Below are 14,131 nucleotides of genomic sequence, written 5' to 3'. Positions count from 1 at the left end.
TCTACCACGGCCTTCATGACTTGGAGTCCCATCCAACGAGCATTATCTTCGAGATCAAAGTCAATTACAAATTTCATTACGCTTTGTTTATCTTTTTTCCACCACCTTCACAACGAGCTCGGTGCGGGAATTTCGAATCATCCAGGGCTTTTTGCATTTGTCAGCATGAATTGAGCGATGGAAATCGTCATCCAAAGGCTTGCCTCACGTTGGTGGTATTGGTAGTGATGGTACGGTGGTTGTCCGTTTGCCTGGTAATGAAGGTCTTCCTGGCTTTGAAATTTCACCAAGTTCATTCAAAAACAATACAGGGAAATTCGCCACGGTAAATTTCAATGCACGTAGCCTTATGAAGTGGATGTCGGGAGCTTCAACGAGCAAATTTAGGACCCAAGGAGGAGATTTCATAGGTTGCGGAGAGAAATGACTTTGCGTGCATGAATTGTGAGGTGAAAAATGGCTTGCCATCATGGCGGAGATGATGTTCTGTGGTAACTCGCAAGCATTCTAGGATAACTAATCGCTAGCTCAAGAGGCATCTGAACAAAGATCTTTGGTTTGGAAGTTGGTTCTAATTGTTCATTGGGTTTCCCGTTCCTCGTCATGAAACTGTCTTTGAAAATGTCAGGACTGAGGACTGAACTTCCTGTTGTGTCATTCAAACTCGTGGAGCTTGACTTTCACTCATCTTCCTAAAACTCATGCGGGGAATAAGAAAATTACGGACTAAACTCAATTTTAGCTCGTTTGCGTGGCGAATGGCGAGTCTCAACCACATCGAAAGGCGAATTATCCACTTCTGAACGGATACCTTCCATCCACTCCTTTCATGTGTCGAGAAGTACATCATGTCTATCTTGTATGCACAAATGTGAAAGTTTTTTGGCTTCCAGCAATTTTTCATCCTCTTTTACGGAAGGAAGAGGAATAGGAGAGGCCAAAGGACATTGAAAATGATTTTCAAAGCCAGGGTTCAATGATGAGTATCCCTCTCCAGAAATGGTTCACTCCTCTTGCCTCTTGCTTGGGTGCAAAGTGATTCACAGAGGACTAATCTGGCCAGGAATGTAGAAAATGTGCTGGAATCTCCTCGTTCTAGGTTGAAGTCGACCAACGCCTAGGTTTTAAGAGCCTCACTCAGCGACTATTCAACGGCCTGACGGTTATGTATCTCAAGCAAGACGTCTCCGAAGACTCCTAAAGTGATTATGCAATAGCTCGGAGCCTACTACCAATGTCAGTCACTCCTTATTCTTTATTTCACGTTTGAGTATGCACCATCATGCACTTTATTTTTACGAGTCCAAAAGCGGAGGAATGTGTCAACTATGGGCTCCCTGACCATCAACAGCATACCGGGTTAAAGTGGCCGTTTGAAAATCAACAAAATGAACAACTTCAATCTGAATACGTGGGCCTAGAAACGAGGGTTCCTCCAGGTTGTGCGTACGTTTACTTCAGGTGAGATGAGTCTAATTCTAGATTAATTCCGTTGACTGTGACTTGACGTTTCATGGCGTGTTAAATCAGAGTTAAAGGGAATCATTCGTCAGTTCTTTTTTCCCTGTTTGAAACTGCAACAACACATTGAAAAAAAAATCGACTTCAAGGACAACAACCTGCAAGTTTTCAAGTTGTGGCCGTGGGCAAGATCAGTGATGGTGGTTTCGGTCGAAATTAAGCCTGATTCCGGCGTTCACCAACCGAGAACTCTGCCTACTCTACCTGTTGATACGACGTATGCATCCAATTCGGCGTGTAGGACTCCTGTCAAGTTGTGTTTTATCTGCAAAAGCCACCCTAGAACTCAGAATGGATCCTGTTGGTAGTTGTTGAAGCCTTTTTACGTTGGGATTTCTTTTATTTGCAATTGAAATATCACTTTTCATCGGGAGGTATCAATTCTAAGTGGCTGTTTTTGAATTGTTTGATCTGAAGGTGTTTGAAGTGGCTCTCGTTTGAAAAAACAATGCATTCATTGTTGAAGGACCTCTCGTTCGTTCGTTTGTTCTTGTCGGCTTTTTTGGTTTGCTTTCCAAGCTAAGGTGTGAAGATGACGAAATGCTAATGCCTCATGAGAAACACTTTATGCCAAGAGGCTTGCAAGTAACCATCATTTCCACTTGCAGCCTTGGAGTTTCCAATTTGTGATTTGCAGCATGGCATGTTGTTCTTGAAGAAACATGTTGAGGATGAGCAGGAACAAATGAATGCGTTTAATCCCAGGAAGAGACTCGGCGAGATTCAGGGTCAAGAGGCGCCATTCAAGGGGCCGCATCTTTAGCATTTGCTAACACCCGGGTATCGTTACCAGATAAAGATCACTACCTTTTTGAACTCATAGGCGCGAGAGCAAGGGGCGAAGTTAGAAGTGGAGATTTATTTGATACATATGTGATACACAAGTGTACTGGTACTTGATAATAAGCTGGTTTTCTCGTGTGTCGAAGGGCGTGTCCCCGCCCTGAACGTTCATATTGCTGGCTAATTGCCATTTTTTGCCTCTCGACGGCCAAACAGGTTCTCTGAGTTATTCCTGTCACTAAGGAATCAATGAAGGAAACATTCTTTGGCCATGTGTTGGTTAGTGTGTGGCATCATAAGGCTTTTTTGATACTCAGAACGTAGGTAGAAGCGAGGTTGAACTTTGAAAAGGAAGCTTCGAAGCGAGATCACTGGTCCGCTTCCGGACTTGGTATCAAGCCAATGCGCTTTTTTTGTGATTTGATATGACATTATGAGTCGTCTAATTTTCCTTAACGTCCAACATGCGTTTGCGAAATCCCCATTAGGTTTCTCTTTGCAAGAGAAAAGGTCAAGACGATCATGTGAAACAAATTTGTTTCCCAGTATGGCAAGGACAGATGCTGTGCTGTACTGAACTCATGGCAAACTTTCTTTTAATCTCAATTAATTCTTGGATTGCAAGTTGTGGTTAGATTGCCAAAGGAATTCAATCACAAGGACAAAAGATGGCTATTAAAGGCTAACCAGCAGGGACATACGTAGATATGGCTTGTTAGTTTTCGGTTGACAACCACGAATCCGACCGACTCTCGTTTGTCCCCATTTGGTTCCCAAGAAAAACAAATGAAGTCCTTTTTGTTCAAAGTGACTTAATTCTGGATCGAACACGCCCTCTTTCAAAGAATTTATGCCTTTGATGTGTGAATGATGGTAGTTCCAATGTTGGGTGTGGTCATGGCCAAAACTTCGATGTCTCTTTCTCTCTCCACTCCGAATTGTGGTTCAGGAGTTGCAAATCACTAGAGAGTGAGCCAGCCACTTACTCACTCACTGCACCATTGCCAACCACATAATTTATAGGATTCCTGAGGGTGAAATTTGGAAACTTTTTTTCCATCAGTTCATCATTTGTTCATTATTTTCGATTTTCAGGTGGGAGATCCACTTGCTTCATAACCATCACGCACTTGAATAGCATCTCAAAACCACCTGCTTGGGTGTGTCCAACAACAATGCTCAAAAAGTGCTCACTGAAAAACGGTTACCCAATGTCTATTGATCCTTCTTTAATGGATCTTAGGCGGCTGAGCGAAAAGGAACACGAATGTTGGAGGAGCGAGTCATTTATCTTCCAATTTCTTTCTTTATCTGGAAAAATCTACCGAATAAGTGCAGAATAATGACAGTGCGACCTGCCCCTGAACCCATTGGTTATTGGGTACCATAAATCATGCAGGCCCAAATTTTGGCTATGATTTCTGTCGTGAAAAGGACTGGCCAAGTTCACCTGTAGAGGTTGATAAACTTCAGGCCAATTGCATCACGATCTTTTGTCTGGCAAGACTTTTAGGACCATTTCTTGGGATGTGATGTGGTTTTTCAATTTCGCATGGCATCATCAGTTTTGATGGATGGTTAAACTTTACGGCATGAAAACTAGATTCTGGCATTTTATCATGAGGAAGGTTTTTTTTTTTTTTGCTTAAATCTTCCTGGAAATGGAATGAAATCTCGCATTTACCAAAGAGAGCGTTCGGTCTCATTTACTTTTCCACTCAGCTGCAAATCATGGGCCGTGATACCGAAGTGCAGACCGCATCGACCTTTTGCCACAAACATTTATTGTGAACACTGTGTTCAGTTTTTAATAAGTCAAGCACACTATTGAACATTAGAAGCAAGTAAAGGGCACAAGAGGCAAAATATTCACCTTCTCTTGACAAGATCGTTCTCATATCGAAATGCCACTTGCGTAAAGCGTGTTTTTCAGTCATCATCGTAGCTTCATATACACGATCGTGCATATGTGCGGCTCAAAGTAAAAGTGCTTATTTTTCGCTTTGATATTCCAACGGAATGTATTAGAAAATTCTCCATTGGGGGTCGTCAAGAAGGTCAAAGTAATCATCATAAAACTCCATCACATTTCGCCACGCACGCTACAAGAGAATCCTGAAATCTTTGAGAATATCCTCTCCAAATGACACACTCAAATGAACTTGTCCTTGCCTACAACCTATAAAAACCTTACCGTGAGCTTCAAGCCAATAAAATGAGATATTCACTCTGGCTAAGGGCACTTTTAGATCAATCAGCAGGATGCAGGAGATTGGTTGCAATTTGCTGAACCCCCAAACTATCCTTTGGAAATTACGTTGAGTTCGGAGAGGAATCCTCGGGATTGATGAGGGTCATTTTCTTTTGTACTCAAAGAAATTAACCTCTGTCATCCTGAGTGAAAAATTCCCCCGCAACACGGAGAGATTTCTTCCTCTTTGATAATTGATCGCCATGTAATTTGATTTCACTATCATTCAGGCAAGAAAATCAAACTTTCTTAGCCATTACCAAGTTCCAATAGTGATTAGAGGTACGCGGAAATCGATCAACGAATCACATCCCAGAAGAAAGAAGGAAACCATGCCATAATCCGAGGTATAACTAGCAAGATTTCATCATGAAAAGGATTTGGAAACAATTGATCGCAGTACCATTCTGGCATTTATCTGATTCTTGATCTTGAACACGTGTATTATGGTGAACATTGGCCTAACAAAGACGCTTCAGTGAGCTTGTACGGAATGTTATAGCCCTGTATTCCATCGCTAAAGGTATGGATCTTTTGGGGTTGATCTTTATCTTTGCTCGGGGCTCTTGAGAGTTACATAACAGTCTCAGACGGCTGACATTTAAGCTAACAGACATTCTAGTCAAGTGCAAATTGCAAAGTTTTGCTACTCTCGAGTGGCACTGTAAACACTTCCAAAAGTGTTTTTATCCCATTGGCTTACTGACAAATTCAGTACTCAGTCAAGGTGAACCAATGAGAGCACAGAGACCATTAGTGCCGACTACTAGGGCACTGCAGAAAATATGAATACGGCAGTATTCATTGTCAAGGTCGGTTCTTTGTTTTCAATATAGTTCACAACCATATCGACGACGTTCATTTAGTCTTTCATCTTCGAGTGGGCGGGCGTCTCTGGAACACTCCTGCTTGCAATGATATGCATCAAAAAACGGCATATGAACTTTCACACGTTTGAACGCATCGCTTGCGACAACTTTGCAATCAATCATTTGAACTAAGTGATGAAAGAAATGGCAACCCTGAACGCTCTTGTTCATAATAGATATATCGAACTAGGATACGGCATTCGAATGAAGCGTCGGTTCTCATCTCTCAAATCACCCTATCCGTGCCTTTAAATCGGGGGAAAAGTGTAACAAGTCAAAAATAGTAAGTGTTAATGATCGCTAATGGTCAGGTCTAATGACCTGAAGCGTCCTTTTTGGATATGGATGAACCAGATTGTCACTGTGTTTATATACGCATAAACTCAAGGTGAACCACATTTTTTTTCATTCAGGCCTTGAAGTCTCACTTCATTTGATGTTATTGTTAAAAGATTGCCGGAACTTCTGAATCGGCTGTCTCTTTCATGTTTCTTATCATGAAAAAGTGAACTGATTTTGTTTGCAATCACCCAAGGCTACTATACTATGAACATTGAACAAGCAAGGTTGTAAGCAATGACCTCACGAAATTGTTTGAACCATCGAGGAGAAAATTGCCAAACGAAGTGAAATTGGCGTTTGAGGTCGGTTTGATATGGCTAAGACACTCTACTTGAGATTGATCGAGTTTGAGAGTTCGTTTTAGACAAAAATGAGATTAATTCTTTCTCGGGTACCGGGTGAATGGCGCGAGGAAAGTCTGAATTTGGCTGACTCATGCGCGTGCGGAAAAGAGATCTCTTCTCTCTTTCTTGTCTGTATTATTCCTCGGATGATGCTTTATCAAAGGAACAATGTGGTCTTCTTCTAACAAAGTGAGACGACCCTTAAGATCTTGAATCTTCACTTGCAGGAACTCTTCCATACAGGGTGTATCAAACGCCACTCAACTCTGAATTGGTCTGTGAATGGTCATGAGTTGTTGAAACACTCTTAAAAGACTCATCCCTAAAAGATGTGTTTTCTGATTGTTCAAGAGTCAGTTCTTGACGTAGCATCCTCGTTTTGGGAATGTTTCAATTGGCTGTGAAACTTAACGGAGTGTTACTCACTCAATTCCAATTAGTCAGTACTGCATACCATGTAGCATTCGCTAAACCTAGTTCAGTACTTAGTTCCTTGAGACATACTTGGTATTCAATGGAAGCTTCTGAGAGGGAACCCCCTGAGGAGGTTGGTGGGATTGTACAGTTGAACTAACAGTGACAAGGGTTGGATGTACCGGAGGTTTCCTCTCGAGGCCTCCTACTAGTACAGTACTTACCACTACCTTCGGGCCCAGCCAGCTTACGAATACGGTTGGTTGAGAAATACTCAATTATTTTTGAGGCCTAGGATTTGCCCGAGGATCTATTCCTCACTTGAAAACCTGGGATTGAACGACCGTCATTGACTAACGATGATGAAATCTCACTTTGACTCTGCTTCCTTGGCATTCCGCGATGTATCCGCACAAGTGAGAATGTTCATCCGCTATGTCTGGTTTTTCCGAACCAATTTCCTCGGCTTTGGGTCGTATAATGAATCACTCGTTCATGCGGGAGCGAAAAACGATGCGATGGGGTTTTTTGCAGCAAAGTCTCAAAGACCGAGGAAGTGCTTGAATTTAGTAGCTATATTAGACTGGAAAGTCTTGACAAGATTGCATCTAACTCGTCTCTTCGCACCCTGGTCTCCAAGGTTGACAGTTCATGGACTAGTTCTTGCCGTTCTCTGAGCCAATTTTTTAGTTCAATAGAAAAACTCTTGAGGGCTGTAGGAGGAGTAAAACGAGGAGTGTGGATTACGGTGATGAATAGTTGAATTCGTTTCATCGTTTCATAGCGAACCGACGTGGGTTCTTAAGACTTTCATTCCCTAAGGGAAATTGAAAGATGACCGTGGATAATTGAAGTTGTGGCTGAACTTGAATCAGACACTCACACCTGGAGTGAATCAGAACAACGATCCTCGTTCAATCCGCCGGCATCCCTTGATTGCTCAGGTGCCCTTGCCATCATTGTTTCATATTTGCCGGTCACTTGTTCAGTCCAGGGCATTTAGCGGTCCCTGATAGTTCGTGTTCCCAAGGTTTGAAGTGACCAATCAAATTGTGTAAGTGTGTTTTATCGAGGGCCCTCACGGAAAAAGAGTATTCGTGGCCGAGAGCAATTGCATGCCTCACTTACATCCTTTTCAGCTTTGGTTGGCAGATATCAATTCAAGTTGTTAGATAATAAAGTAGGAATAAAAAACCACGGCCAAGTTTATAGGGAAGCCAAAGCTCACACCAAATTTTAAAGATCAAGTCGAATTAACAAAAACTGCCACCGCAAAATCTAAGCTGAGCGAATACCACATCCATTCCAAGAACGATAAGCACATTCGAACATGAATATGCATTCGTATTATGCAGTCGCTTGGGCTCGATCTGTTCGTGATGCGAGTTTGTAAATGGTGATGATCTTACCGTCCAAGTTGAAGTTGGGTTTGCACTTGTAGAAGGACATGCTGCCAAAATAGGTCCCATTGTTCTGCAGGCTAACTTCACTGTTTTCCGGCACTTCGGGAGACCCACAATTGACAAATTTACACGACGGCATGGAACCGGTCCAGGTCCCACTGGTGGTACATCTTCGAGTCATCACTCTGGCGTCGGATCCATCCTCTTTCTCAAGGATATACCCTCGCTCACAACGATACTTAAGGGTGCTGCCCACGCGATAGGCCGTTGTGGTACTTGGTTTAGATCGGATGACTGAGGTTCCATGGAGTCTTTCCGTACTTGAAACGCTAATGATGGTGTTATTTGGTCGATCAGGAATGGGACATCTGATCTCACTACACCGGGGAGCATCACCACTCCATCGACTGTTTTCTTCACAAACACGCTCAGGATTACCTTCCATCGTGTAGCTGCGATCGCAAATGTATCTGACCATGCTTCCGAGATGCGTGGAACCGTTCACATAATGGGCAGTCCCTGATGGCATGGGCGGTACAGCGCCACAATCAATGAAGCGACAAACTGGTGAACTACTTGACCACTGGCCTGAACGGGTACAAGTGAGGACTTCTTGGCCTTCCAAGATGTGTCCCGTGAGGCAGGAGAACTCGATCTTGGAATGGATCTCAGTGTTGTATCCAGATACTCTTCCGCCATTGGGTGCCCGAGGAGGGGGACATTCAATAATGTGGCAAGACAACTCACTTCGCGTCCACTGACCTGACGCATCACATTTTTTCTTGTTGTTGCCTGAGAGTATGTAGTCTGCCCCGCATGAATATTCCACCTCCGCACCAAACGATGTCCTTCCGTCTAGAAGTTGGACATTGGCATGCTTCACAGCAGGGGCATCCCCGCAATCCACAAATTCACATTTGGGTGTGGTTCCAGACCACTTGCCCCCCAGTTTGCATTCTCGTGACATACTCCCCGAAGCCTTGTGGCCTTCGTGACAAGTATAAATGAGTTTTGAGCCCACTGAGTTGTCGCCATCCGCTTTGAGGTAAGCATTCTCCACCGTGTCTGGCTCAGGACATCTCGCATAAACGCATGTGGGTGCCTTCCCACTCCAACCCTTCTCCTCACAAGTACGCATTTCATCCCCAGACATGAGGTTATAGCTGTCTTTGCACTTGTACTTTACTCGGGCCCCCCAAGTGGTCCGACCATCAAGAACGTGGATCTCTCCATCAACTAAGCCTGGGACTTGACCACAATCGACTTTCTTGCATGTGATGGGTAATCCGGAGAACTGTCCGGAGATCTCACAAGTCTGGTTGGCGTCGCCCACGGGCATGTCCCCAACGGGACAATGATAACTGATGCGAGATCCCACCGTCAGATCTCCGGTGAAAAATGTGCCTTCATTAACGGGAGGACTGGCACATTTGGAAGGGCTAGATTGGCACACGGTCACAGCTGAGATCTTGCATGAGATGTCGTTCCAATTCCAATCCAACTCTGAGTCCAGCACGGCACAGTTCTGCTCTTGATTGTAGTTATTGGGTTGGCCCCGTCCCCATTCAATTGTGTCTACCGTGTTTCCAGTGACCCAAGTCCATTCGTCTTTGACGAGACCGGGCTCCCTCTGGGCCCCAACCCATGCCATGATGCTCTGAACATCGCTTTTTAAGTCTAGTTGACGTTGAAGTCTGGATGTAACATAAGGCAATGAAAATTCATCCAGATCTGCAACCAAATGCGATTCGTTTTCCTCACAAAGCGCCTTAGCCTCATCATAGCCAGACACTTCGCCAGGCACAAAATGATAGCAAGCCTCCTGGAAGACAGATACCTCATCCTGTGGGATATCATCTGGACAGTTGGCCAAACTGATTTCATCAGTACTGAAAACTTCCACCTCACAAACCGAGAGCACAGTTTCAACACCGGTCATCATGATAGAAACATAGCGACCCATGATTTCCTCCACACATTCCACGGTTTCTGTGGCACCTTCATCTAGAGCCTTCGGAATCCAATCGCAGAGGGGATTTTTCCCGGGGGTGGTAAAGTTGCCCACCCTGATTTCTGCTTTTTTGATGGGCACATCATCACAGCACCTGGTTGTTAGCCGGACATGTTTGACGGAGTAGGAGCCCAGAAGATCGACGGTCCACCAGGGAGATTTTTCTGACTTGGTCTCTGTGCACTTATCGCCCTCATGGACCGTGGACTTTCTGCCGTCCACCCCATTGTTGGGATCCCCTTTTCCTTCTTGGCTGGAAGCGGTGGCTGGTTTGTTGAGGGCCACATTGACAGCACAGTGAGGCAGGTCACCTTTCCATTGACCTTGTTGGCACTCTCTGGACTCCTCTCCAAAGAGTTCGTAGCCACTATCACAGATATATTTGATGGTCCAATTGTCCTCGTCCAAGCCTCCGGTGATATTGAGGTATTTGGCAGCAAAGGGCACAGCCGGATGACGGCAGACTTCAGATGATTGTGTCAAACACACGTAGTATGTAAGAAAGTATAGGGTCCATTTGAGCATAAATGCGCTCGATAAATGTTTGAGCCTACTCATTTTTGATCATGGAGAACAGAGGGAGAAGATTGAGCTCAATTTGACGGCGATCCAAGAACGACGCCTTGTCGGATTCGTGGCTGATGTACCCACTTTAATCACCGCTTCAGGTGTCTCTCTCTCAGCAAGGTGGGATATTATTATCAGCCTGTGACATCTCTTCTTGAGGAGTCATCTTCATCTCATTCTTGTCTCCTCCTTGTCAGGGCGATTTGCGCTGCCACTCCTTATAATCGTTACATTGGCAAGGTGGTTGTTCATAAAAAAAACTGTATGCGAACACACGAACTCCTCTTCACATGATGATAATGATTTTAAAGGCGGAAATCTCACGAGTTTACAATAATACACCACCACTATCGGCCAACCACCGACCAAGAAGAACCACGCAACACAAATCAAGCAACTCTTCAGGGTAGCACCACTCACTTTGACTGAGTTACTGAGGAGTCCTGGTTGTTGTGGCGCACACACACTCACATATACAGACCTCAACGAGGGACACTCGACGGGTGATTCAAGCCGTGATATTAACAATTGAAATTGAGAATCAACGATGACAGCGACACTTTTTTCATAGAACATGGAACGGTATCTCTAATACGAGTCCAATTCCACGCTTCTTCGTCTTGAACGAAACGAGCACTTCTTGGGCATCAATGTTTTTGTTTTCGGGTTTCAGGACACAGGACTGGAAGGGCACGAAGAAGAATCCTCTGAAGCTTCTGGTGGTCTTGATGTGCGAGAGGTCACCCCAATGAACACAGGTTTACAAGCTGTGCAAGAAGTGGGGAGGTACAAACTATTTCTCCTCTTGACTTGCCTCGCCTCACTTTCACTGGTTTCTTCTTCAGCTCATCATGCTACATCCAAGAAGGTGCGTAAGTATGTGGAAGGTGCCTAAAAATCTTCCTTGTCCCGCTCTCTTGCTTGCTCTTTGAACCTCTCGTTCGTCCTCACTTCTCTTGACTTGTCTAAGGATGAATTAGTTCTTCGTCTTCACCACCAGCCATCGTCATCCGTTCTATCTGACTTGCACCAAAAAACTGAATAGCTTGCTCGTCAACTCACTTGGGAGCCCCTGGCAGCTGGAAGAAGCTCAAACGTATCCTAAAAAGTGGCGGCCGTACGCAAGTTCGTTCATTCGGACCTGCCAGAGAACACTCAGCCGCCTTTTGGTTATCGAAGCGGGAAGGGCTCTCGCGCAGTACTAGGGCGCATACGTTCGTAGACCCTTATGATCAACGTACATTGTAGAATGCACCACTTCAGCCACATCTCGATTGGGACTTGGATTCATTCTGAGGCGCCCTCTGTCGTTTTGAAATTAAAACCATCACGATTGTTAACTGTCGAATGAGCGCTTGATGGTGCCAAAGGACTGGGGCATTGAATTTTCATCGGTAAAGGTTGTTGTTCAAGAAATGGTTTACGAATGAATGAAGTCAAAACGGCATGTTTTTTAAAGATATACAGTACATCGTCGATTTATTTGGCTCGCACTTTATAAAGCTAAAGCTCATCGGATGAGGATGCTTCAAAAGCAGATACTGACCTTTCATCAAACATTTCCTGGTCGGTTAGAACAACATTTATCAATTACCAATAACTCTGGTTCCTGAAATCGATGATAGAATTGAGTCAAAACCGGTTGTGTACCGGATCATAACTTATTCTTTATAGGTCTGTTTTGTTTGGCAAAGGAAGTTTATATTATCGGTGCCCTGTGCCCTATTCAAGAAGTAAGACGCCGACATAGCCAATATAAAGATCAAGACGATTGAACAATCGTTCTTTTCACTTGAACCATAATTGGTCGTGTCGTTTTCGTCGAGTCGGCATTATATCTAATCATTTCGCCCGTCATCATTGGATAAGACGCATTTAAGTGTCAAAGTTCCTCGGAAACTCCTCACGTTGAAGTCTCCAAGACAAAAGAATCCTAAGGCATTGATCACCGAGTGCAAATTGTTGAAATTGTTCCTTCCACTGGATCTGTATTACGTGAACACCACTCGCCTGATCCAAGCTTTTGAGTAACAAAGAACCTCGTTTCCGATATCATCTTGAAAAAAATGACGACAAAATGCATACATTCTCCAAAGAAATAGACAAACAATGGCAGGTTTCGATTTCTGGTTCCAACTACTCCCAAACTCCCAATCCTATCCGCACTCTATCTGGAGTATCGCCGCCAGCCGTCCCGCCCTCATTCCGCATAGCACCAGATCTAGTCAGGCATCCATCCAACCATCCAACCAACCAATAGCCTGGGCGTCAGGTATTCCTCAAGGTCAGAGCTCTATCTATCTAGTCAGAAAAACCAATGCACTACCATCACCGCTTTAGTAGTACGCCAATGGTAAGTACGGATACCGGGTGGAATGGTCGATGGTCTGCTTTAGCGCTCCATTCGGGAGGATTCCAGTCCCCCACTCGATTGGTGGGTTTGATAGCTTGGCTGGCCAAACCTGCTGTCTTTCCTCATATGAATGTGTTTGAGAGGTGGGGGGAGAAGGATAGCTCAGGCATACACACATACACACACACACGCTCGCTCACCAAGGTAAGTACATAGACAGAGGGTTGGTAATACTGTCGTTGAGGATCTGGGTGTGACTGCCTGGTTGGCTTGGTTGATGATGGCTGGTTGCTCTTGTGCCCTCATCATAGACTATCTTTTGGGAATTGGCCGGTAATCGTCTGAAAATGAAACTGCGCTTGTCTCTCCTTGAGTCGCCAAGGAGTAGAGTGAATGACTGGCCAGACACCCAGGCTTAGGTTTGAGTATGCTTTATTTTCCTTCTCTGAACCTCATCCCGTTCAATAAAGCCTGGGATAATATTAAGATATTGTCACGGTTGATATTTCTAAATGGAGTTACATTTCAATCGAACCGCATGCTTTCAGGGAAGTTTGGGTAAGAATTGGGATCTCCACTTTTGGACTGAGGTTTGATGGAACAAAGGAGAGAAGTTCAGAAACTTGGACGTTGTAGTTATTAAATGACTCATCTAACCGAGTGGAGAGTGCTAGAGCAATGGCAATGGCTGAGCCAGGAGAACTTGTGATTTATTTTGAGCTAGTGAGCCAATTACAGTAAGGAAGAAAACACAACCTTGGAATGAATGGGTCCTTGACTTTGACAATTGTAGATATTGTTTGGTTTGGTGGTACATTATTAGGAGGAGAAGAAGTACTTGATGAGTAATATAATCTGTTACAATACTGACTGCTCAGAAGCACCGGTATCAAACTCGGGGAAGAGGGAAAGTGCCCCATAATATCTCCGGTAATTGGAACTAGTTCATGATCTACATCTCCATGAGATGAACCGCTATTATTGCAATTGCTGGACGGCTTGCCTATCGCTCGCCTTCTTCACCTCATCTTCCACCAATTTAGCCTCAGTTTCTTCATTCTTGATTTGTTGGAGCAAAAGACGACCCGATCGAGCCGTAAGGGTGTCGCCATTCCCGTCGCGAGCTATCCAATGTTGGAGAAATCCGGACACGGCCTTGTTTCCACCTCGCTCAGCTTCGGATAAAGGCGTAAAGCCCCATCTAAAAGAGTCAAGGTCATGGATATTTACTGAAAATGTAAGAAGCCGATGTCGAGGTCTTGTTGAAACAAAT

The 14,131-nt window shown here is 44.3% G+C and overlaps 2 protein-coding genes and 1 long non-coding RNA gene across 5 annotated transcripts in view; 1 reads left to right on the top strand and 2 right to left on the bottom strand.

Annotated features, from left to right (window-relative positions):
- The window catches only part of LOC131882904 (sushi, von Willebrand factor type A, EGF and pentraxin domain-containing protein 1-like), a 17,355-nt gene extending 6,174 nt beyond the window's left edge, over positions 1 to 11,181 (bottom strand). The window contains exon 1 of the mRNA XM_059230189.1: positions 7,934 to 11,181. Coding sequence (XP_059086172.1) covers positions 7,934 to 10,496 — 2,563 coding nt within the window. The 5' untranslated portion in view covers positions 10,497 to 11,181. The remainder of the gene's footprint in view (positions 1 to 7,933) is intronic.
- The window catches only part of LOC131882910 (uncharacterized), a 13,034-nt gene continuing 273 nt past the window's right edge, over positions 1,371 to 14,131 (top strand). The window contains exons 1-2 of the long non-coding RNA XR_009373551.1: positions 1,371 to 1,461; positions 11,179 to 14,095. This is a non-coding gene — a long non-coding RNA (uncharacterized LOC131882910). The remainder of the gene's footprint in view (positions 1,462 to 11,178; positions 14,096 to 14,131) is intronic.
- Positions 13,548 to 14,131, bottom strand: part of LOC131882907 (glutaminase kidney isoform, mitochondrial-like) — a 15,637-nt gene continuing 15,053 nt past the window's right edge. For all 3 annotated transcript variants that reach the window (XM_059230195.1, XM_059230194.1, XM_059230196.1), the window contains one exon: positions 13,548 to 14,059. In XM_059230195.1, the coding sequence (XP_059086178.1) occupies positions 13,837 to 14,059 (223 nt within the window). In that variant the 3' untranslated portion in view covers positions 13,548 to 13,836. The remainder of the gene's footprint in view (positions 14,060 to 14,131) is intronic.

The sequence above is a fragment of the Tigriopus californicus genome, chromosome 7 (genome assembly GCF_007210705.1).
Source record: "Tigriopus californicus strain San Diego chromosome 7, Tcal_SD_v2.1, whole genome shotgun sequence".
Taxonomy (NCBI): Eukaryota; Metazoa; Arthropoda; class Copepoda; order Harpacticoida; family Harpacticidae; genus Tigriopus; species Tigriopus californicus.
Note: the sequence above shows the minus strand (reverse complement) of the source record. Positions and strands in the feature narration are given on the sequence as shown.